The sequence below is a fragment of the Gracilinanus agilis genome, chromosome 4, assembly GCF_016433145.1.
Source record: "Gracilinanus agilis isolate LMUSP501 chromosome 4, AgileGrace, whole genome shotgun sequence".
Classification (NCBI taxonomy): Eukaryota; Metazoa; Chordata; class Mammalia; order Didelphimorphia; family Didelphidae; genus Gracilinanus; species Gracilinanus agilis.
This window is the reverse complement of record NC_058133.1, coordinates 422079348-422104408: the sequence shown is the minus strand read 5'-3', so window position 1 is coordinate 422104408 and position 25061 is coordinate 422079348. Positions and strand designations below refer to the sequence as shown.

General features: G+C 35.6%; 1 protein-coding gene across 1 annotated transcript in view; it reads left to right on the top strand.

Moving 5' to 3' along the window:
• The window catches only part of SERAC1 (serine active site containing 1), an 81129-nt gene that overhangs the window by 36248 nt on the left and 19820 nt on the right, over positions 1-25061 (top strand). The window contains exons 9-13 of the mRNA XM_044675473.1: positions 2872-3022; positions 4655-4793; positions 12547-12641; positions 16738-16835; positions 20799-20981. Of these exons, the coding sequence (XP_044531408.1) occupies positions 2872-3022; positions 4655-4793; positions 12547-12641; positions 16738-16835; positions 20799-20981 (666 nt within the window). The remainder of the gene's footprint in view (positions 1-2871; positions 3023-4654; positions 4794-12546; positions 12642-16737; positions 16836-20798; positions 20982-25061) is intronic.

The window sequence follows — 25061 nt, the reverse complement described above, 5'->3', positions numbered from 1 at the left end:
CTGGGACTCTCACTCCACTGAGCTACCCAGCTGCCCCCTTATCAAACACTTTTAACACTTGTCAAAAATTATTTCTACAGGTAATTAAAAAAATAAAAAAGTTAAAAAAACCCCCCAAGATGATTGTAATTTGTAGATATTGTTCTATTTTTGCTTGCTTTACTCTGCATCAATTCATATAGATCTTCCCAAGTTTTTCTCAAATCATTCCCAATAATTTTTATAAAATCACATTCAAATATATAACTCGTTCAGCCATTCCTCAATAAATGGACACTCCCTAAATTTCCAATTCTTTACCACTTCAGAAAGAGCTGTAGGGGCAGTTGGGCAGCTCAGTGGATTGAGAGTCAGGCCTAGAATGTAAATATTTTATCTTTGTTTAGTTTATTATGTCTGTTCGTTCATTATCTTTTTATGCCTCTCATCTTCTGTGTTTGTATTTCAAAGTTTCTGTGCAGTTCTGATCTTTTCATAAGAAATCCTTAGACATCTTCTTTTTTACCAATAGCCAATTTTTTCTGTAGGACTATACTCAGTTTTTCTGGGTTAGTTATTCTTGGTAATAAGCCTAGCTTTCTTAGCCTTAGAGAGTATGGCTCTCTTTTCCTTTATCTTGTTGGCAACTAAATTATATGTGATCTTGATTGTGGCTTCTTAGTACTTGAATTCTTGCCTGTTGCTTGCAGTATTTTTTCTTTGGCCTGGGAACTCTGGATTTTTGGCTAAAATCTAGGGATTTTATTTTTTATTTTCTTTTAGGAGGTAACTAGTAGATTCTTTCTATTTCCATTTTTTCCCCTCTGGATTTCTTTAAATATATCTGTGGTATAGTTTGATATGGTATTATACTATGGTGTGATGTCTAGGCCCTTTTTTTTGGTCTTGGCTTTCAGGTAGTTCAATTTGAGTGAGCCTTGGAATTGAACAGGCTGTTATAACTAGATCTTATACAGACGCACCACCCACATAAGACTACATATTTGAAAGCTTAAAAAAACCTTTTATGATCAGTTTCTCAATCACATATAGCATTTTATAATATCCAGGTGGCGTCAAGGTCAAAAGATTGAAAATGTATAATAGTTAATATGCGTTCGAGATAGGAAGAGTTCTTGAAAAAGGAAAGGGCATAACTTGATCATAACATGATAAATGAACATAATTTCTCAGTAGACACTGACCAAAAATTAAGGCTATGCCTGGTCTTTAAAGAATAAACAAGATTTTTTAACTTGTAGTTTCTATACAATGAGACATAAGACATACTAAGAATATTCCTGTTGTAAAAGATAAGTTAGATATGTACTTTTGAAAGAGTTCTGCAAAATAATAATGGGCTAATTCTCTGCCCCCATTTTCCATTTCCAGAAAAAAGTAGTATGAAATCACTCCATAAAATTAAAGCCATCCTATTTAGAATTAACAAATGTGTACTTCTTCATTTTACCAGTAATTAACTTGCAGAATGCTGCTTTAACTATGCTAACTAGAATTTTTTTAAAGGACTCTCAGTTTTTCTCCTGTTAACTATTCATAAGCTGATTTTATTTTATTTTTTAAGGTATTTCTATTTTATTTTATTTTTATTTTGAATATTTTCCCCTAGTTACATATTTCATCTTCCCTCTCCCCCAAGCCTCCCTAATCCCCCTTAGCTTAACACAATTCCACTGGGTTTTACATGCATCATTGATCAAGGCCTAATTCCATATTATTGATAGTTGGACTAGAGTTGTCGTCGTTTAGTGTCTACATCCCCAATCATGTCTGCATCAGCCCATGTTTTCAAGTAGTTCTTTTTCTTCTGTGTTTCTCCTCCCACAGTTCTTCCTCTGAATGTAGCTAGTTTTCTTTCTCATAAGTCCCTCAGCCTTGTTCTGGATCCTTGAAATGCTGCTAGTAGAGAAGTCCGTTATGTTTGATTGTACCACAGTGTATCAGTCTCTGTGTATAATGTTCTTCTGATTCTTCTCCTTTCACTCTGCATCAATTCCTGGAGGTCTTTCCAGTTCACATGGAATTCCTCCAGTTCATTATTCCTTTGAGCACAATAGTATTCCATCACCAACAGATACCACAATTTGTTTAGCCATTCCCCAATCGAAGAACATTCTCTCATTTTCCAATTTTTTGCCACCACAAAGAGTGTGGCTATAAATATTTTTGTACAAGTCTTTTTCCTTATTATCTCTTTGAGGTATAATCCAAGCAGTGCTATGGCTGGATCAAAAGGCAGATAGATAGTCTTTTAAAGCTCTTTGAGCATAGTTCCAAGTAGCCATCCAGAATGGTTGGATCAGTTTACAACTCCACCAGCAATGCATTAATATCCCAATTTTGCCACATCCCCTCCAACATTTATTACTCTCCCTGTTGTCATTTTAGCCAATCTGGTAGGTGTGAGGTAGTACCTCAGAGTTGTTTTGATTTGTATTTCTTTAATTATTAGAGATTTAGAACACTTTCTCATGTGCTTATTGATAGTTTTGATTTCTTTATCTGAAAATTGCCTATTCATGTCCCTTGTCCATTTATTGATTGGGAGACATAAGCTGATTTTAAAGAGAAATTTTTCTTCAAATGCAGATGCTCAAATAGTGAAGAATGAGTTATAGATTTACAACCTCTTTGGAAACATTTAGCATTAGCCAACCACTGTCATATGTGCCTCTAGATTCATTTGGTCTCAGAGAATTACTAAATTAGAACAAACTGGCTTCATCAATTCAGGAAAAACCTTGTACTAGGAGAAAGATGTATTTATGGTTTGCTTTCACTGTCCTTTAGTATAAGCTCTCTCCAGCTTAATCCCCAACAATGTGAGACTTGATTATATAATAATTGAGGAGATATGTTCTTTTATACTAGGCTGGATTTCCATACTGGCTGAAGCAGTGAAATCCCCCCAAGTCATTCAGGCTTCACATGCTGCCAGAACCCTGGCTAACCTGGACAGGGAAACTGTGCAAGAGAAGTATGAGGATGGAGTGTTTGTGTTATATCCACAGTATCGCACTAGGTAAGAAAGCAGAATGGAATAGAATGACTTCCTGGGGGTGGAGGGAGGGCGCATGTAAAATGTACAGGACTGAGAGTTTTAATTTTCCTTTTATCAATTAAATACCATTAAGGAAAAGGAAAAAAACCTGAATCAGTAGGAATTTCTATCTCCTTCTCAAGAAGCCTAAGCAGTTCACTATTTCCTGCTATGTGAGGGTCATTCACTGCCTTTTTTCTAGACCTCTTATAATCTTGCCCCATCCTAAATTGCAGTGTTATTTCTCCCCAGTCTGCACAGGCCAGTCTAGTTATGTCTGTCTTCCTACTGTACATTCATTCCCCTTTTGTGCCTTCGATCATTTTGTTTCCATTGCCCCCTTTCTCTTTTTGAGTATATGTAATTTTACCCATTCTTCAAAGCTGAATTCAATTCTACTGCCCATGTATTCATATCTTTTTCTTTAGCTCATATCAATCTCCATTCTGAAAGCTTCTGTTGTAAATTCCTTATAATTTTGCATTTAATTTTTCAAATGTTATCTAATAATTTCATATAAACTATATTTCCCTCATATAGATTATATTAAACTTGTTATTTATAATAATAATATTATTATTATTTTATATTAGGTCTTTTGCTTCCCCTGTACACACAAATACTTATCACTTAATTGACAATATTTTAGGAAATTAAATCCTTTTTAGTCACTACTGAGTCAGTGGTTGACTTAATGATTTGAAGAGTGATTGGAAAGCCAATTCTTGTTTAACTGAAAGAATGAGATGATTTCTGACCATTTTCTTCTAACCATTTTTGATGGAAAAATTTCATTCCAAAATACATAAATCCTTGACTTAGTGAATAAGAGTAAATATACTATAATCTAATTTTTTTCTGATAACTAGATACTGTCATGAACATCAGGTGCCATTCTACACTGAAATACAGTGATGCCTTACAAGTGGTCAAGGCACACATGGGACAGTTTGCCTCTCTGCTAAGTGAACCCTATGTGGCCATATTTTAAAAATTGATGTTTCTCCTTTTTCTTTCTTCATTGTTGCTAGTCTCAGAGTATATGACAATCCCTTTACTCCTTCCTTCCAAATTACTTACTATTATAAACTAAAATGTACAGAAAGTTTCCAGGAAGAAAAAGTTAAAACTTAACTAAGTAACTTTTAATTTTATAAAGATATTAAATTAGTAGTATTCATATTCTATCTGGATAAATGTCTATTTGAAAGGTTTTATTTACTCCCCTTTATATAAGAAGATTATGGAATAATAGCATATTCTCATACTATTTTTTTGTATTACATTATCAATTCTCTGAAATATATAACTCATGAGATAGGATGTAAGGATAATCTAGTTCTCTGCTTTCACCTCATTCTTTACCATGTTTGATTTGACGGACCTGAAGGGTTAGCTGTCACTCACTTGCTTTTGGATGTATGTTCTGCTTATATTCTAGGTCATATAGAAGATAACCTGTCCTGAATAAATAAATGATCATGAAATATGTATTGATCAGGTTTCACTGTATTTCAGATAGAATTGGGAGAGTGCCAGGGAAAGACTAGAGATTTTCACTCGTGAAATAATTTATATATTCTGCTTCTTTTTAAAACTCTTTTTTCCTATTAGTCAGCCCATTAAAGCAGATGTCCTTTTTATTCATGGCCTTATGGGAGCAGCCTTCAAAACTTGGCGTCAACAAGACAGTGATAAGTTTGAAATTGAAAAAGCCTCAGATGAAGAATGTTATACACAGTGTTGGCCCCAGGTAAGGAAAACAGACCAATCCTTGGGAGGTCATTGTATTCAGGGAACACTAGAGAGAGAATATGAGAGCTAGTAAAGTTGTGGTACAGTTAGACTGCTGTATTTGCCCTGGCCTTCTTTTCTTTTTACTTTTCTCTTCCTTGGTGATCTCATTAACATCATAAATTGAGTCATCACATCCATAGAGATGACTCTTATTTCTATACATCAAGCCCAAATATCTCTCTTGAGCTCTAGTTCTTGTTGAACTCTGGATATCCTGTAGACATCTTAAATGTCTCACAGTGTCCAAAATAGAACTTAATATTTTCTCCCAAATCTAGACTTTCTCACTCTATACTTCTCTTTTCCCTGTTGCAAACTTTGGCTTGCAATCTTAGTCAACCTTGACTCTTTCTTTTTTCCTTCCCCCTTTTCACTTAATCTGTTTAGACATTTAGCTCCATAATGCTTCACATCTGTCCCCTTCTTCTCAGTCACCTAACATGTTTTAGTTCCATATCATTGCAATTGCTTCTTAAATTTTCTCCCTGTTTCTAGTGTCTTTTCTTTATAATCCAGGTCCCAAACAGTTGCCTAATTGATATTACCAAAGTTTAAATCTTACTGTATCATCCCTTATAAAATCAAACCAAATAGTTACTTCCACATCAGCTTTAGGTAAACACAGAGAATGTAGACTGACATTTTGAAAACCCATTGTCATCTGATTCTTACCTATATTTTTAATCTTATTCCCTTTTATACTCTTATGTTTTAGTTATATAGTCTGTGCTGTTACTTATTCATGACATTCTTTCTCATGCCTTTCCAAAGGTTCTTCCACATGATTGTAATTTATTCCCTTCTCACTTCTACCTTATTCAGTCTCTTTGCTTCCTTCAAAATATAGCTCAGGTGTCATCTTCCTCAAGAAATCTTCCCAGATCTCCCCTAACCTACCTAGTTTTTATTGTTCTCTCCTTCTTTAAATAAGTTGGTATATATTTTATGTTTACTTATCTGTGCACATGTATTTCCCTTTCACCCCAATAGAATGTAAGTTTCCTGGCCAGAAATTGTATCTCCAGTGCCTTGCACTTATTAAATGCTTAATAAACATTTGTTGAAATGAAATAGCAAAGGATGCTATGAATGTTTTTCATCAGCAACTCTGCATTATAATGTCATGTTTGTGCCATTAACACCAGTCTCTTACCCACTTAGTAAATACATATTCTGTAATAATTTGCTTGTGTTAGGGTACTATAGTCCTTGGAAAGTAAAAAGAAAAAAAATAGCCCTTTCATAGAAATGAAACACTACTAATAGAAATGAAAACTATTTCATTGGTAATGTAATTAGACTATAGTAATCATCAATATTCATTTAATGGTTAGATATTGTAACCTCATCACAATATTAAACTTGTGAGAGCTTCATAGAAATTTTTGTCATGTCTATAATCAAGAGATCATCACACTGATGTGCTTATTTGTTTTACAAGAGCCTTTTTACATAGCAGTAGTGTTATTTATACTTTTATCTTCTAGAACACAAGCATAGGAAGATTATGCCCATGAGCATACTATTTTAGATTGTTATCTGTAAATATTATCTCCTAGTACCCAACTTAAACCACCCTTCTATAGAATCACATCCCCTAATTTAAAATCAGCAAGTTTATTTAAAAAAATAGTTATTTGAAATTTTGTTTATGATGGCAGCATGAAAAAAGAACCTGTCTGTCTGAAATACTTTCCAATACATTGCAAAATGAAGCAAATCAAAAGGGAAAAAAATTATTACGCTTATTCATTCAGCACAGGATGGCACAAAAAGGAAGCCAGAAGCCACAGCACTAGAAAAAAGGTTTTACCAAGAAAGCTAGAACAAACTCGGGTGAATAAGCAGGAGCACTGCAGCAGGGATATGACTAACAATGGCCCTAACCCTTAATGGATGATAGAAAACCATAACAGTATCCCTATAGGGCAAGCCTCAAGAGCAATACTAAATTAGCCTACCAGCTCTCTAATCTCATATGTTCCAGGGAAAGTGAAAACCAGTGGCAGTGGTCTAGGAAATTGAGGATAGAAAAAGGGGACAGAGCTTGACCTTGTCACAAAGTCACAAATCAAAATTTTCATCTGGAGATGTGAGTAAACAGAAATTGTCTCTGGCTGTCATGAAGAAATATTATGGATCAAGAGCTGTCCAAGAAGAAAATCCTGAGGAAGAGAGTATCAGGAAAAATAAATGGTGTGGCCACATTAATACCTAGAAGAAGAAACAAACAAAAAAATAAAATGAAGGAAAAATTTGAAGGAAATAAACAGGTTAGAATAGTTTTTCTAGGGAGCAGATCTGAAGCATGACTGTCCCAGGCATGGAGACCCCAGAAAGAACTCACCAATATGAGAAGATGGCTGACATGGTGGAAGGAGGTTCCAGGATGAGAGACAGCTTAAGTCTTGGTGGCAATGTTTGGAGAGCCAGAAGCACATCTGAGAGGAAAATTTAAACTATTTCATGATGATTTAAAAAAAAACAAACAGAAAATTTGATAAATGGAATTGATTAGGAACAAAAAATTCAGCAGGAAACAAATATAGTAACATACTTTGTAGAGTCTTCGGTAAACCCAAAGACTATTGGGGCCAGGACTCACTGTTTTGTAGAAACTGTTGAGAAAATTTGAAACTAATTTGGTAGAAATTAGAGTTTAGACCAACACCTCATACTATATGCCACAATAATCTCCAAATATATAGAGGACTTAGATATAAAAAGTCATATCATAATTTGAGTAAAATTGGAAATATCATTCACAAGTCAGTTAAGAATTAACAAACAATTGTACTAGCTGCTGTGCTTCATGCTAAGAAAGAAAGATAAGAACCCACATTCTAAAGCAGGAGACAATATGCAGACAACCATGTGCCTACAAAATATGTATGATGTAAGTGAGAGGTAATCTCCAAGGGAATGCACTATGGCAGGGGACGGCAACCTTTTTGGCCATGAGAACCATAAATGCCACATTTTTAAAAACGTAATTTCATGAGAGCCGTACAGTGCTCACAGTGCGTGCTCCTGTAAATTGACTTTATGGCTCCTGCAGAAAGAGCCATACGTTGCCGACCCCTGCACTATGGGGAAAGTGAATGGAGAACAAGAATCAGAAAAGTCCTGTTTTAGAAGTGGAACTTTAGCAGTCTTGCTGGAAACAAAGGTGGTAGAGATGAGTAGAATATGTTGAGTCATTGAGGACAGTCATTAAACAGGCACAGAAACTGGGATATGGACTGCCACCAAGGAAGGAACCACAATAAGGGCAATGTCGCTAGATAATAGGCTCTATGGAAAGGAACAAAGTATAAGAAGATCTGAAAAGTAAGAACGGACCAAACAGGATTTTATATTTGATCCTTGGGGTAATAGGGAGCTACTTGAGATTCCAAAGTGATGGCTAGGGAAGACTTTTTTTTTTTAATAATTTTTATTTTTTAGAAAAGTTAACATGATTATATGATTCATGTTCTTACTTTCCCCTTCACACCCCGACCTCCCCCCCATCACTGATGCGCATTTCCACTGGTTTTAACATGTGTCATTGATCAAGATCTATTTCCAAATTGTTGATAGTTGCATTGGTGTGGTAGTTTCTAATCTACATCTCCAATCATGTCTGCCTCAACCCATGTGTTGCTTTTCTTCTGTGTTTCCTATCCTGTAGTTCTTCCTCTGAGTGTGGGTAGCGTTCTTTTCCATAAATCCCTCAGAATTGTTATGGATCATTGCATTGCTGCTCGTACAGAAGTCCATTACATTCTATTTTATCACAGTGTATTGGTCTCTGTGTACAGTGTTCTTTTGGCTCTGCTCCTTTCACTCTGCATCAATTCCTGGAGGTCTTTCCAGTTCACATGGTATTCCTCCAGTTTATTATTCCTTTGAGCACAATAGTATTCCATCACTAGCATATACCACAATTTGTCCAGCCATTCCCCAATTGAAGAGCATACCCTCATTTTCCAGTTTTTTGTCACCACAAAAAGCGTGGCTATAAATATTTTCGTACAAGTCTGTTTATCTATGATCTCTTTGGGGTACAAACCCATCAATGGTGTGGCTGGATCAAAGGACAGGCAATCTTTTATAGCCCTTTGAGCATAGTTCCAAATTGCCATACAGAATGGTTGGATCAGTTCACAACTCCACCAGCAATGCATTAATGTCCCAATTTGGCCACATCCCCTCCATCATTTATTACTCTCCCTGCTATCATTTTAGCCAATCTGCTAGGTGTGAAGTGATACCTCAGCGTTGTTTTGATTTGCATTTCTCTTAATTATTAGAGATTTATAACACTTTCTCATGTACTTATTCATAGTTTTGATTTCTTTACCTGAAAATTGCCTATTCATGTCCCTTGCCCATTTAACAATTGGGGAATGGCTTGATTTTTTTATACAATTGGTTTAACTCCTTGTATAATTGTAATAGGGACAAAAAGGAATACACCTTCTTTTCAGCTGCTGCACATGGTACATCCACAAAGATTGACCATGTAATAGGGCATAGAAACATTGCAAACAAATGCAAAAGAGCAGAAATAATAAATGTAACCTTCTCAGATCATAATGTAATAAAAATAATAAGTAAGGGCACCTAGACAGGCAAATCAAAAACTCATTGGAAATTAAGTAATATGATTCTCCAAAACCAGCTAGTCAAAGAAAAAATCATAGAAACAATTGACAATTTCATTGAAGAGAATGACAATGATGAGACATCCTACCAAACTCTGTGGGATGCAGCCAAGGCAGTACTCAGGGGGAAATTTATATCCTTGAGTGAATATATTAACAAATTAAGGAGGGCAGAGATTAATGAATTGGGTATGCAACTCAAAAAATTAGAAAGCCAGCAAATTAAAAACCCCAAGATGAAAACTAAATTAGAAACTCTAAAAATTAAGGGAGAAATTAATAAAATCAAAAGTAAAAGAACTATTGAATTAATAAATAAGACTAGAAGCTGGTATTTTGAAAAAACAGATAAAATAGACAAAGTACTGGTCAATCTAATAAAAAAAAAAGGAAAGAAGAAAACCAAATTGATAGTATCAAAGATGAAAAGGGAGACCTCACCTCTAATGAAGGGGAAATTAAGGCAATCATTAAAAACTATTTCACCCAATTATATGGCAATAAATATGACAATTTAGGAGATAAGGATGAATATTTACAAAATATAAATTGCCTAGATTAACAGCAGAAGAAATAGAATACCTAAACAATCCCATATCAGAAAAAGAAATTGAACAAGCCATCAAAGAACTCCCTAAGAAAAAATCGCCAGGGACTGATGGATTCACAAGTGAATTCTATCAGACATTCAAAGAACAACTAATCCCAATACTATACAAATTATTTGATATAATAAGCAAAGAAGGACTCCTACCAAATTCCATTTATGACACAAATATGGTACTGATTCCAAAGCCAGGTAGATCAAAAACAGAGAAAGAAAACTACAGACCAATTTCCCTAATGAACATAGATGCAAAAATCTTAAATAGAATACTAGCAAAAAGACTCCAGCAAGTGATCAAGAGGATTATCCACCATGATCAGGTGGGATTTATACCAGGAATGAAAGGATGGTTCAACATTAGGAAAACCATCCACATAATTGACCATATCAACAATCTAACAAACAAAAATCACATGATTATCTCAATAGATGCTGAGAAAACCTTTGACAAAATACAACACCCATTTCTATTAAAAACCCTGGAAAGTATAGGAATAAAAGGACCTTTCCTAAAAATAATAAACAGTATATACCTAAAACAACAAGCATCATATGCAATGGGGATAAATTAGAAGCCTTCCCAATAGGGAAAGACCTTTTGACTAAACAGGAGCCTGGACAATTTTGGTGACCTAAAATTGAAAAGCTTTTTTACAAAAAAAAAAAGTGAACACGACTAAAATCAGAAGGGAAACAAATGGAAAAATATTGCAGTGATTTTCTCTAAGATATCTATGCTATATGAGGAGTATTTTCAATCATACAAGAACCAGAATCATCCACACAAAGTAAATGTCCAAAGAATATGAACAGATAGTTCCCAAAAGAAAAGCAAGTTAATAAAAAAAACTCATAAAATGTTCCAATTTATTTATAAGAGAATAAATTATTAATAGTAGCTAAGAGAAAAGCAAATTTTAACAATGCTTATGTTATATCTTATACAGAGGTTGGCAAAGTTGAGAAAAAAATGGAAAATGACAGGAAATGGAGAGGATGTGGGAGTATAGGCACATTAATACCTTGCTTGTAGAGCTCTGAGTTAGGATAGTGATTCTACAAAGCACTTGGAATTATGCTCTCATATTCACTAAACTGTGCATATCCTGTAGCACATTAATATCACTAATAGATATATTCCTGAGAGTGACAAAAGAAAGAGGGAAAGAACCCATATATATATATATATAAGATAGACATAGCAGCATTTTTTTCCTTATAGCCAAGAATTGGAAATTAAACTGGGTCAATTGTGGGATGGTTTTCCAAATTATGATATGTGTATGAAATCGAATATTATTGTGCTGAGACAAATGATGAAAGTGCCAGGTTCAGAGAAACCTTGTGTATCATGAACACAGATGAGAAATGAAATGTGCAAGCCAGGGCAACAAGTTATATAATGACTACAGCATTTTAAAGAAAAACAACTTTGAAAGACACAAGGGCACTGATGAATGCAATGATCAACTACAGTTCCAGAAGACCAAGGAAGAAGGGTGTTTCCCAATTCCTACTTCTTAAAAGGGAAGCAAGGGATTTAAACATACATTTTAAAATTTGACCAGTATATAAATGTTTTTCATTTCTATGCAAATTTGTTATAAGGAATGGGTTTTTTGTTGTTTCTTTTTTTAATTAGTGGGAAAGAATTGTGGGACTGTTGAAAAACAAAGAACATCTTCATGTCATAAAGTTGATGACTTTTATATATAGTACTGTTTGTTCTTTGCCTGTGAAATATTCAGGTTCATTAGAGTTAGATTCTAAGTAACATAACTTTTTAGAAAATTAAGATAGTTAACTTCTAAAAATTTAAATCTGCAATCAGAAAATGGTATTCTTTTTTTTTTTAAACCCTTGCCATCTGAAAATCAATATTTGGTATTCTTTGCACAGAAAAATATGAAGCTTACTTTCTTTAAAATAATGGGCTAAGTAAAAAATATTATTAAAACTTTGGTTTTCTTTAGATAATGACTAAAAAGTTGTCATTAAACATTTATTAAGTACCTTCTATGTGTTAGGTACTCTACTAAACCATGGGGATACCAAAAAAATCAGGATAAATAGGAAATAATCAGATGGTAAACTCTAGAATTAAGGGGAATTGGGAAAGGGTTCTTGCAGAAGGTTAAGATTTTATTTGGAAGCTTTACTTGAAGGAAGTCAGGAGATGGTGGAGATGAGGAAGGGGGAACATTCCAAGTATAAAGGAGTGGAAATGTCTCAAGTTGAGGGGTGAAATATGTTTGCAGTACAACAAGGAAAGGTGATTCTCAGATGTATTGGAAGCTGAGTTTTTGCCACATTAACTTTCATTTGTAATCTTTTTTTTATGATTTCTTTAATTAGCTGATAAATTTATCTGGATACTGCTGATCATGAATTTTTATATACCTGTACTAGTGTAATGAAAATTCATGTATGTTCTTTTTACTTATTTCATGTAGACATGGTTAGCAAGTGATTGTCCTGCTCTTCGAATTATTTCTGTGGAGTATGACACCAGCCTTAGTGATTGGAGAGCAAAATGTCCTGTGGAAAGGTAATAGAAGGAAATCATGTAAACTGGGTAGGAAGAGTTAAAAAAACAAACCACATCCTGACATTATTAACTGAGTGATTAAATGCTTGAAATGAGAATTTCTTCAGAGGAAATTTTGACCACCTCACCTTTCTTTTTATCAATGATTAACCATAAGAAAATAGTGAGACTAGTGGCTTTTATATGGATTTTTAAAAATATACTAGGTTTTTTTTGTAATATAACTTCCATTTTCTGTTAGAAATTATATTATTAGATAATTACATACAGTAGTTTCTGAATGTCACTGTTTTGGGAGAGTCATTGGTAAGCCAGAATGTTTCCAGAGAAGAATGACCAGAAAAGCAAAAATCAAAACTATGTCACATAAATAATAGAAAAAACTACAGATGTATAGCTTGGGGAAGGAAGAAATAGGAAAGGTATTATACAGATATCTTTAAATGTTTGAAGGGCCTGAGGGTAAAATCAGGATAACAAAGGTCAAATTATGATGCACATCAACTAAGTTCCCCTCCAGAAAACTGCAAAGAAATCTAGAAAAAGCATCAGCCTGAAGCCTGGTTTGGAAATCCAGGAAAAAGAAGAGTTAAGTAATTTGTCTAATCCAGCTCAGTTTAGGGAGATAGGTCTGTAGATACTGGGAACTGGTTGGGTCTGTAGCATGCAGTCTATAGGTACCTAACATTCTAAGAGAGGCTATACACAGAGCAAGAGGAAATCCCAAACCTATCCTAGGGAACCTCAATGGGAACAAGTGCCCAATGGCAGCTTTATCATCTATTAAATTGCTGAGTTCTGAGTTATAGATCCAAGGTGGACTGAGAGGAGAACCTGCGCACTGGAATGGCATTCCTGGGTAGCCAGGCCGTGGGCCAAGTGTTGAGAAAGAAGGAAGTTCAGAAGCAAGCAATAATTGCGGAGCTCAGACTTCAGGAGTAGGGTGCAAAATTCTAGCACTAGTCCAACCCACAGGGTAGAGATTCTAGACCAAAGGGGAAACTATAATTCTTTTACTCCAAATCAATAGAGGTTTCCATGCTGACTGATAGGAGTTAAGTCTAGCAGGAGTCTAAGGTTGCGCTAATTCAATCTCAAGTAAGAAATTACAAAGTTCAGACAAGGGCAGCAGCAATCAGACTTTGCCCAGGATCAGACTATTTTGGGAGTACCAAAAGCTTACAGATCTCCTGCTTCTCCCTGAGATCCTGGATTAAAAACACCCAATACCCCAAGAAAGCCTTAACAAGACCCTGGATCTTCCCTCTAGAAGTGTGGCTGAGCTCAGTTCTAACATCAGATTTGAAACCAGGCAGGAAGAATGAGCAAACAAAAAAAGAATCCCACCATAAATAGTTATTCTGGTGACAGAGACACTCAAAATGCAATCCGATAAAAAGAGAATGACTCCAAAATCTTTATAAGCAAAGCCTCAGAGGAAAACAGCATAGACAGAAATTCAACTATAATTCCTGGAAGAGGTGAAGCAGGAGTTAATAAGTTTTAAAATGTTACTATAAATGGAATGAGAGCATTTCAGGAAAAAAGGTGGAAAAGAAATGAAAGCTATAGAAGAAACTCTTAGAAAGGTTAGTTAATGACTTGGTACAAGAGGTACAAAATTTTGCCCAAGCAATAAAGCTTCTAAAAATTAAAATGGGCCTAATGGAAGCCAACGACTGAGAAAATAGCAAAAATTAGAACAAAGTCAAAAGATTGAAAATACATGTAGAATAAAATGTAAGATATAGCAAAAACAACTGACCTGGGAAACATCAAAGAGAAAAAAATTAACAATCATTGGACTATCTAAATCTTGTCATGATGGAGGAAAAATATCCTAGACATCAAATTTCAAGATATCTTCAAAGAAAACACCCAGATTTCTTAGAATTAGAAGGCAAAGTGGAATTAGACTACACTAGCTACCTCTCAAGAGAAACCTCAAAATGAAATTCCCAAGCATGTCATAATCAAAATTCAGTTTTCAGGTCAAAGAAAAAATATTGTAAGCAGCCAGAAAGAAAGAATTTAAGTACTAAGTAGCCATTATCAGGATCAAACATGTTTTAGCAGCTCTCATAAAGGAGTCAGAAGGGAAAGCATATGAAATTATAGCCAAGAATAATGTACCTAGTAACCCTTAATATAATAACTACAGAGGGAGAAATGGTTTTTTTAAGGCCTTACCAGCTCTCTTAGAATTAATATTAATAATTGGTTTCAAGGGAGAAGAATGGTAAGGGATTGGTAATTGTGGTTAAGTGACTTGCACAGGGTCACATAGTTAGGAAGTATCTGAGGCCAGATTTGAACCCAGGATCTCTCATCACTAAGCCTGGCTTAGTGAGCCATCTAGCTGCCCCAGAAAATAGATTTTTAATAAAATAGAGACCTCCAAGTATTCCTGATTAAGAAGACCAAAGGTTTACGTTCAATTAAGAGTTAAGAGAAATATGAAAATAAGGGGGGGAAGAGAAAAAAATACATAAAAAAAGTAAAATGAACATGATATGAGGAGGTGATTTCATGCATCCCTGTTGAACCCTATTATTAGCATGAAAGGTCATAGAGGGAGTCTAATTAGATCAAAGGCCTAGGCAGAGGCTGAGTTATTCTATTATTTCTTGATGATCTTAAGAATTGTTTTAAGAAGAGGAATTCATCAGGGGAGAAGGGGAAAGGAAGGTCAGAGAAAATTATCCCACAAAATTAGGGTGTGCCATGTAGACATCTGAAATGGATCATACTTGAATCTCACGCATCTGAACTGACCAAAGGAAAGAAGAATACACATTTACAGCTGGATATAGAAATACATTTCACTCAGTAGGGAAATAGGAGAGAAATGGGGAAGGAGGAATTGGAGGAAAGATTGATTAAGGGAGGGATTAGTCCTAAACCAAATACCTCCCCCCACAGCCGATGCGCATTTCCACTGGTTTTAACATGTGTCATTGATCAAGACCTATTTCCAAATTGTTGTTAGTTGCATTGGTGTGGTAGTTTCGAGTCTACCTCCCCAATCATGTCCACATCAACCCATGCGTTCAAGCAGTTGTTTTTCTTCTGTTTCCACTCCTGCAGACCTTCCTCTGAATGTGAGTAGCATTCTTTTCCATAAGTCCCTCAGAATTGTCCTGGGTCATTGCATTGCTGCTAGTACAGAAGTCCATTACGTTCGATTTTACCACAGTAAGATACAGACATTTTTAGAGCTATTTTAGAGGTGACAAAGAATGATATTTTGTGAGGGTACCTATACATTAGGGAATGAATGAACAAGTTATGGCATATAAATATGATGGAATACTATTGTGATTTAATAAATCACATTTTTAAATCACAAATTTAAATAAAATTGTGATTTTAATAAATAAAGGAATTTTTAGAAAAGCCTAGGAAGACTTAGATGAACTAGTAAAGAATTAGAAATTTTATTTAATAACAACAATGTGGTTAAGCAAAAATATGAGATGATAAAAACATTTTAAATAGAGAACTGATTCCATAAATGGTTCTACTTAGGAAGCAACCTCATTTTCAGGATTTGTCATTGTCACATCAGATAAATACATAAGAATACTACATAATGCAGGGTGATTAAAAAAAGAACTAAACACTTTAAAAACTATTGTTCAATAAAAGGATATATGTGAACATGCCAAAACAGTGTCAGAAATAATTTATGAAGGATCTAGATGGTTTTAGATAGAAAATATTGAAAAGTAGAAAGATAATCCTATAGTTTGGTACACATGAACTATATCTTCACATATAATCTGGTTATTGTGTAATACATTTTTGAAGGTGTTAAATTTTTTTATTTACTCTGTATAAATATGTACAAAAAATGATAGGATCATTTTTAGGGGCTAGGAGAACTTAGTTTGGTCATAGAAATGCCTGCTTATGTCCCCTGCAATAAGTTAAAAGTTTAATAAGTGAATAATTTCAGAACTTAAATGAGAAAAAAAGTTTCTCTTAATGACAAAATGAAATCTATAGTATGTATCCAATTAACAGTTAAAATGTCTGCCATGAAAAAAATTTGATCTTATTTGCACATTCTCATGACTATTTTCATTTTGCTCAGGAAATCTATTGCTTACAGAAGTGATGAACTTCTTCGTAAACTCAGAGCTGCTGGTGTTGGTGATAGGCCATTGATCTGGGTATCACATAGCATGGGAGGTATGTACACTTCCATTTCTCGTCTCCTTTTTTAGCCAATTTTTTTTTGTTAGCTTTACTTAAAATTGTAATTGGATAGCCTGTAACTTTGAACTCAATTGCTTACTGGCACTCTTCTTGGTCAGACATGTAAATTTGTGGTTGTTTTCACTGGCATGTGAAAATAAGTCTGTCAGATCATGTAATAGAAACAACAGTGGTAACAAGCAAACAAACAAACAGACAGACAAACAAACAAAAAAACCAATCGGGGACAGCTAAGTTGTTTGATAGATAGAGAGCCAGGCTTAGAGATGGGAGGTCCTAGGTTTAAGTTTGACCTCATATACTACTTTTTTTCTTTTTTCTTTTTTTAAATAAACCCTTACCTTCTGTCTTGAAGCCAGTACTGTTTACAGTATTGGCTTCAAGGCAGAAGAGTGGTCAGGGCTAGGCAATGGGGACATTATTCCTAATCTGACAAATACAATAAGTAGGATACAATACAATGATACTTGGAAAGAGTTGCCTTAGAAACAAACTGACAGATGAGCATTTCCTTTCCTTTGGCCCCCTCTTTAAAAACTTTGCCCATCATTGGTCTAGGGAATTCCCAAATGAGGAGGTTTCCTTTATCAGTGTGTAGGTTGGTGCCTTCTTTGTCTTGAAGATGTATTGAGTCACAGGTAGGTGATTTTATTCAGGGTTATAAACCAGTATATCTTGAAGGTGAGACTTAAGCCCTCCAGTCTTCAATGACAGCTTCTGTCTGTCTTGCCAGGTTGTCTCTAGTGTGGAGTGGAATCTTGGGGTCTACATCCCAAAGTCACTCTGATGAGCAGACAGGAGGCTTAGATAGATATTTACAGAGAAAATGTGGCCTTTATTAGGAAGAAGAGAGGACAGGGGCACTGCTCTGAGTGGTGGACCCAAAGCAAGTGTCCAAAGATATTCACATAAATTCAGAATTTATAAGAATTTAACACAGTGCTTCTTGTCGCCTACCACCTGTGTGTAATACAATGTCTGTGTATGTTATATTTTCTTTATCTTGTCCTATCCTCTTTAAGTTTCCCAGTGCTCTCAAACCCATTGGAGCATTCCATAAATTTGCAGTTTCTAGGTTGAGCCAGAATTTAAATATGTTCAAGGTCTTTCATACTGAAACATTTGGGACAGGGAGTCAAGATTATAATTGTTATTTTTAAGACATTTCCCATGGGAAATGAGAAACTTTTCCCATGAGAATTAGAAAAGGGGAGGAAAAGGGGGTAGGGTGTGGTTTGGCCACATTAGAAAAGGTGGTGTATATTTATGTATAATATATAAAACTACTTGGGGAGGGGATTTCTCTACTCTTCATAAGGAGAGATTGGTATCTCCTTTCTGAAGGGCACCTAACTTTCAGTAATTTTCTTTGTGAAGTTGCCAGGCTTAAGATTACCAATACTAATTAATATATGCTGGGAGTAACGCACAGTTTTATCCCATACACTTCTCAAGGAAGATTTTGGATTTGAAGAGTTTGAAGAGAAGGTAAATGGTGAGCAAGTACCAGGTGTAGACAACTTTGTCAGGAAATTTTATAAAGGAAAGACAGATATGGGATCCTAGCTGGATGAAGTATAAGAGTCAAGGAAAAGTTCTTTTTTCATTGGAGAGATCTAAGCATGTTTGTAAGAAGATTGGAAAGAATGAATGGAGAGCCAGAGATAAAAAATCTATGAGAGAAAGAGATAGTGGAAGAAGCAAGAGGATCAAGGATCAAGAGATTAGCTTTGGTGAGGAATAGAGACTGTAAAGATATCCTGTGATCAAATAAAAGGAGAGCTTTGAACATCAAAGGTGCCAGCTATGTGCTAGGTACTGTGCTAAGCATTTTACAAATCTGAACTCATTTGATCCTCATTGCAGACCTGGAAGGTAGATATTAATTAGCTTTATTTTACAGGTGAAGAAACAGAGGCAGACAAAGGTTAAATGATTTGCTCAGGGCCACACTGCTGGTAAAGTGTTTGATAATGGATTTGAACTCAAGTCTCTGGATTCTCAGTCTAGTGCTCTATCCACTATGCCATTAGCTACCTCAAAAACAGGAAGTAATGCTGAATGGTGCAGTGGAGGGAGCACTGAGTTCCAGGGTGGCCTGAGACATTTGGTTGGTTAGTTGCTATCTTTTATACTCAAATAGGACCAAAATGTTGAGGTCATTGTACAGTCTGTCTTACTGCCTGATCAGACCAGTATGAGTTCAGAAGGCTCTACCACAGGTTGGGCACAAATGACCCATATGAATATTTAGGATGGAGCCATCCTTCTTTGATGAGGACATGCCATGCAGGACGATGTTGGGTCGGTGTCCCCATGTTTCACAACATCAAAAGTTCTTCAGATAGACCTTTAAAATGCTCTTCTTCTGACTTCTCTGTCAGCTCTTGCCTTATGTGAGTTCTCTATAAAATAGTCTTTTAGGCAGACATGTTTGGCATTTGAACAATATGGCCAACCCATCGGAGTTGTGCCCTCTGCAGTAGAGTTTGGACGCTTGGCAGTTTAGCTTGAGAAGGGACCTTAGTGTCCACTGTCTTATTTTGCCAGTCAATCTTCAGTTGTCTTCTTGAGACGATTCAAATGGAAGTGATTCAGTTTCCTGGCATGGGTCTGGCAGAATGTCCAGGTTTCACAGGCATGTAACAGTGAGGTCAGCACATTGGATCTGTAGACTTTTGTTCAGTAGACAGCCTGAAGGTTCTCTCCCACACTCCCTCCAGAGCCTCCCAAGCACTGAGCTTGCTCTGGCAGGACATGTAGCAACCTGGTCCTCTCTGTGTACGTCTCTGGAATATATACTGCTGAGGGAAGTGAATGTATCCATAGCAGTAAGAATTTCTCTATTTGTCATACCAGATGGTTTCACATATGGATGATGCATTGCTAGCTGGTAGAGAAACACCATTTTTCTTGGTGTTCGTTGACAGTCCAAAATTAGCACAAGTGATCTGTGTTCTGTGGCATCTCAGTCTCAGATGCTGTATTGAGTGTACAGTCATCTGCCACCTAAGATATTTACCTGCAGTGTGACCCTTGGGAAGCTCTTCTCAACTTTGGTTTTCTCATCTCTAAAATGAGGATAATAATAGTGTCTATCTCACAGGGTTGTTGTGAAGGTAAGGTGAAATAATATTTATAAAATGCTTAGCACAGTGCCTGGCACAAAGTAACTGCTTCACAAATGTTTGTTTCCTTCCCCTGAGCCAATCCATTGAGAATGGAGGATGGAATGAATGGAGGAAAGGAATATGAAAGAAAGGTAGGATAGTACCAGATTATAGAGGCTCTACAGATCCCAAAGGAAAATGTTTAAGTTTTAATCAATAGATAATCTACTGATTGGGAGCTTGGGGGATAGAAAGTCAGGCCTGGAGATGGGAGGTCCTGGGTTCAAATTTGGACTCTGACACATTCTAGCTGTATGACTTTGGGCAGGTCATTTAACCCTGATTGCCTAGATTTTATCTCTCTTCTTCCTTGGAACTGACACTTAGTATCCATTCAAAAATAAAAGGTAAAGTTTTTTTTTTTTAAGGTAATCAGTGAAGGTTTTTGAATAGAGGCTTGCCCTGATAATATTTAAGCATAAAATTCATCTGGCAGTAATGTAAGAATGATTTAATAGTGGGAGAGAGTAAAGACAAGAGCACTTAGAAAGAGACTCTTGCAATAGTATAGTTCATTTAGTAATCATTTATTAAGCTACTATTATATGCCAGTAAACACTGTGCTAAATGTTAAGGATGCAAAACAAAATGCAAAAGCTGTCTTTCTTGAAGCAGGAATAAAGGAGATAGAGGAGATACCTAAGTACACTTGGTTACTTACATTATTTTTCTAGATTTAGATTGCTGTCCCAAACAGAAAGGAACCCAAAGTTTCTAGTCTAGTATCTACTTGCTTAACATTCATTCATTTTTGTGTTGCTTTTAGGTCTTCTTGTCAAAAAGATGTTGGTGGATGCTTCCAAGAAACCAGAACTTAATACTCTAATAAACAATACCCGAGGAATAATTTTTTATAGTGTGCCTCACCATGGATCCCATTTGGCTGAATATTCTGTTAACATCAAGTATCTGCTATTTCCTTCAGTTGAGGTCAAAGAACTCAGCAAGGGTAATGCTGGTTTTGTTAACTTCTTGATTACTTTGTCAAATTAACAAGTTACATAAGAGAAACCAACAGAGAAAACTTGTTTTTTAATTAGTGGACAAAAAATTCAGTTTCAAGAATGATTACTTTAAGTTATTACATTTTATATATACACTATATAGCAGCATTGGCAAACCTTTTAGAGATCACAAAACCAAATTGTACCTTCAACCTGCCTGTGAGCCACCACATTACCGCAGACAGTGGAGGGAGGAAGCGCTCACATTGGGCTGCTGGGTGGAGGGACAGGACATGTGAAAATTATCCTCAAGTCCTGTGGAGAGAGGGGAGCAGCCCCCTCCAGCATGCTGGGGCATGTGTGCCACATCTTCACCAATACGACTATATAGCTTCTAGCATGCTAAGACTTTCTAATAGTTAAATACTTATTATCTTTTGCAAGTTAAAGAAAAGAGCTACTAGAAAATTGTCATAATGCATCTTCATTTATATTTTGAATGAAGGCCTTTTGTAGAATAATAGAGTGTATTCTTTTATTTTTTTATTTTTTATTTTTATTTTTATTATTTTTTTTATTTTAAACCCTTAACTTCTATGTATTGACTTATAGGTGGAAGAGTGGTAAGGGTAGGCAATGGGGGTCAAGTCACTTGCCCAGGGTCACACAGCTGAGAAGTGTCTGAGGCCGGATTTGAACCTAGGACCTCCCGTCTCTAGGCCTGGCTCTCAATCCACTGAGCTACCCAGCTGCCCCAAGAGTGTATTCTTTTTTGATTGTTATAGTGTTTCTTATCTGTGCCTGTCTTAAAAATCTTGTTTCCGTGTGTACGGATTATTGATTTCAAGGCTTATGCATGATGAAATCTTAGTTTTAGTAAAGTTTTTTCTTATCATTTATTACATCCTCAGCTAATGTCTGTCGAAGAAATAACAATTAATTTTAAGATCCTAACCACAATTAGAAAATTAGAAGGGAAAAATGAAAGTGACGTGTCTTAGACATTGTTTTTAGAATACCTGTGTGTTAGACTTCTGTCTATGAGTTTGGAGGATCACAAATTCAGACATTTGTAAGCTGGATATTGGCATTTTAGCATTCGTTATAATATTCAATATATTGCAGTATCATATTCATTGTAATATTTTTAATGTTTGTAACTTTAGCTGATAATTTTTTTAAGACTTCTACAGTGCACCCCAATGATGTCAGCACCTAAAGATCATCAAAATATAATAGAACAATTCCTAGGGTCTCTTTCTGAGATTATTCCCTCTGTAGTGATAGTGTTCAGCAGGGTCATATTTATCATCTCCATATTAGAACGAAAATAGTTTATTTTTATATAATTCCTTATGATCACTTGCTCATCTTTTTCTTATGTTTCTTTTAAATCCTGTGTGTGCATTTAATAGCTAATATTTATCTAGTGCTTACTGTATACTAAGCACTTTACAATTATTTCATTTAGTCCCCACAACAACCCAGGAGGTTAGCACTATTGTCCCCATTATATAGATGAGGAAACTGAGGCAAACAGAAGTTAAAGGAATTGTCCAGAGTCACATAGCTAATAAGTATCTGAGACTGGATTGAACTCAATCTTTTGAACTCCAAGCCAGTGCTTTCTCTATTGTTTCACCTGCCTGCCCTGCTTCAAAGTTTCTATGCAGCTTTGGCCTTTTCATCAGGAATATTTGGAAGTTCATTGTTTCATCGAAGATTCTTTTTTCCCTTCTGTGGAATTGTACTCGGATTTTTTTGGGTAATTCATTCTTGGCTATCCACCCTTCTGGAATATTATATTCCAAGCTCTCTTTTCCTTTATAATAGGAGTGGCTGCTAAATCCAGTGTGATCCCAGTAGTAGCTTCTTGGTACATGAATTCTTTATTTCTGGTTGTTTGAAGTTTTTTTTTTTTTCTTTGCCTGAGAAGCAAAGATTTTGGTTATGATATTCACAGGAGGTTTCATTTTGGGGTTTCTTTTAGAAGGTGACAGATTGATGCTTTCTGTTTTAATGTCTGGTTCTAAAAGAGCTGGACAGTTTTATATTTTTTAAAGTATAAATATTTCAGCTAGTCCAATGATTATTAAATTATTTTTTCTTTAACAATTTTTCAGGTTTCTCTATAAGTCTTATATTTATTTTATTTTTTTAGAAAAATTTCCCATGGTTACATGATTCATGTTCCTACTCTCCCCATCACCCTCATCCCCATAGCCCATACACATTTCCACTGGTTTTAACATGTGCCATTGATCAAGACCTATTTCCATATATTGATAGTTGCACTGGGTTGGTAGTTTAGAGTATATATCCCAAATCATGTCCGCATCAAACCATGTATTCAAGCAGTTGTTTTTCTTCTGTGTTTCCATTCCTGTAGTTCTTCCTCTGAATGTGGGTAGCGTTCTTTTCCATAAGTCTCTCAGAATTGTCCTGGATCATTGCATTGCACTAGTACAGAATTCCATTACTTTTGATTTTACCACAGTATATCAGTCTCTGTGTACAATGTTCTTCTGGTTCTGCTCCTTTCGCTCTGCATCAATTCCTGGAGGTCTTTCCAGTTTGCATGGAATTCTTCCAGTTTATTATTCCTTTGAGCACAATAGTATTCCATCACCAGCAGATACCACAATTTGTTTAGCCATTCCCCAATTGAAGGGCATACCCACGTTTTCCAGTTTTTTGTCACCACAAAGAGCATGGCTATAAATATTTTAGTACAAGTCTTTTTATCTATGATCTCTTTGGGGTACAAACCCAGCAACGCTATAGCTGAATCAAAGAGCAGGCAGTCTTTTAGCACTCTTTGGGCATAATTCAAAATTGCCAGCCAGAATGGTTGGATCAATTCACAACTCCACCAGCAATGCATTAATGTCCCAATTTTGTCACATCCCCTCCATCATTTATTACTCTCCCCTGCTGTCATTTTAGCCAATCTGCTAGATGTAAGGTGATACCTCAGAGTTGCTTTGATTTGCATTTCTCTAATTATTAGAGATTTAGATCACTTTCTCATTCTTGATAGTTTTGATTTCTTTATCTGAAAATTGCATATTCATGTCTCTTGCCCATTTATCAATTGGTGAATGGCTTGATTGTTTATACAATTGATTTAGATCCTTTTATATTTGAGTAATTAGACCTCTGTCAGAGTTTTTTGTTATAAAGATTTTTTTCCCAGTTTGTAGTTTCTCTTCTGATTTTGGTTGCATTGTTTTCGTACCTTTTTAATTTAATCAAAATTATTTATTTTACATTTTGTAATTTTTTTCTAGCTTTCTTGGTTTTAAAATATTTCCTTTCCCAGAGATTTGACAAGTATACTATTCTGTGTTCACCTAATTTATTTATAGTTTCCTTCTTTATATTCAGGTCATGCACCCATTCTGAATTTATCTTTTTTTAATAATATTTATTTTTTAGAAAAGTTATCATGGTTATATGATTCATGCTCTTACTTACCCCTTCACCCCCCTAATCTCCCCCGTACCCCCCATCACCGATGCACATTTCCACTGGTTTTAACATGTGTCATTGATCAAGACCTATTTCCATATTATTTTTTTAAATTATTTAACATTTATTAATATTCACTTTTAACCTGTTTACATACTTTATGCCCCTACTTTCCCCTTAACCCCCTGCACTCCCCCCACCCATGGCCAAAGCACATTTCCACTGGTTGTAGCATGTGTCCTTGTTCAGGGTCTATTTCCAAATTGTTGTTAGTTGCATTGGTGTGGTAGTTTCGAGTCCACACCCTCAATCATGTCCACCCCGACCCATGCGTTCAAGCAGTTGTTTTTCTTATATGTTTCCTCGCCTGCAGTCTTTCCTCTGAACGTGGGTAGCATCTTTACCATAAATCCCTCAGAGCTGTCTTGTATCATTGCATTGTTACTGGTACAGGAGCCCATTAAATTCGATTTTACCACAGTGTATCAGTCTCTGTGTACAATGTTCTTCTGGCTCTGCTCCTTTCGCTCTGTATCACTTCCTGGAGGTCTCTCCAATTTGCATGGAATTCCTCCAGTTTATTATTCCTTTTAGCACAATTGTATTCCATCACC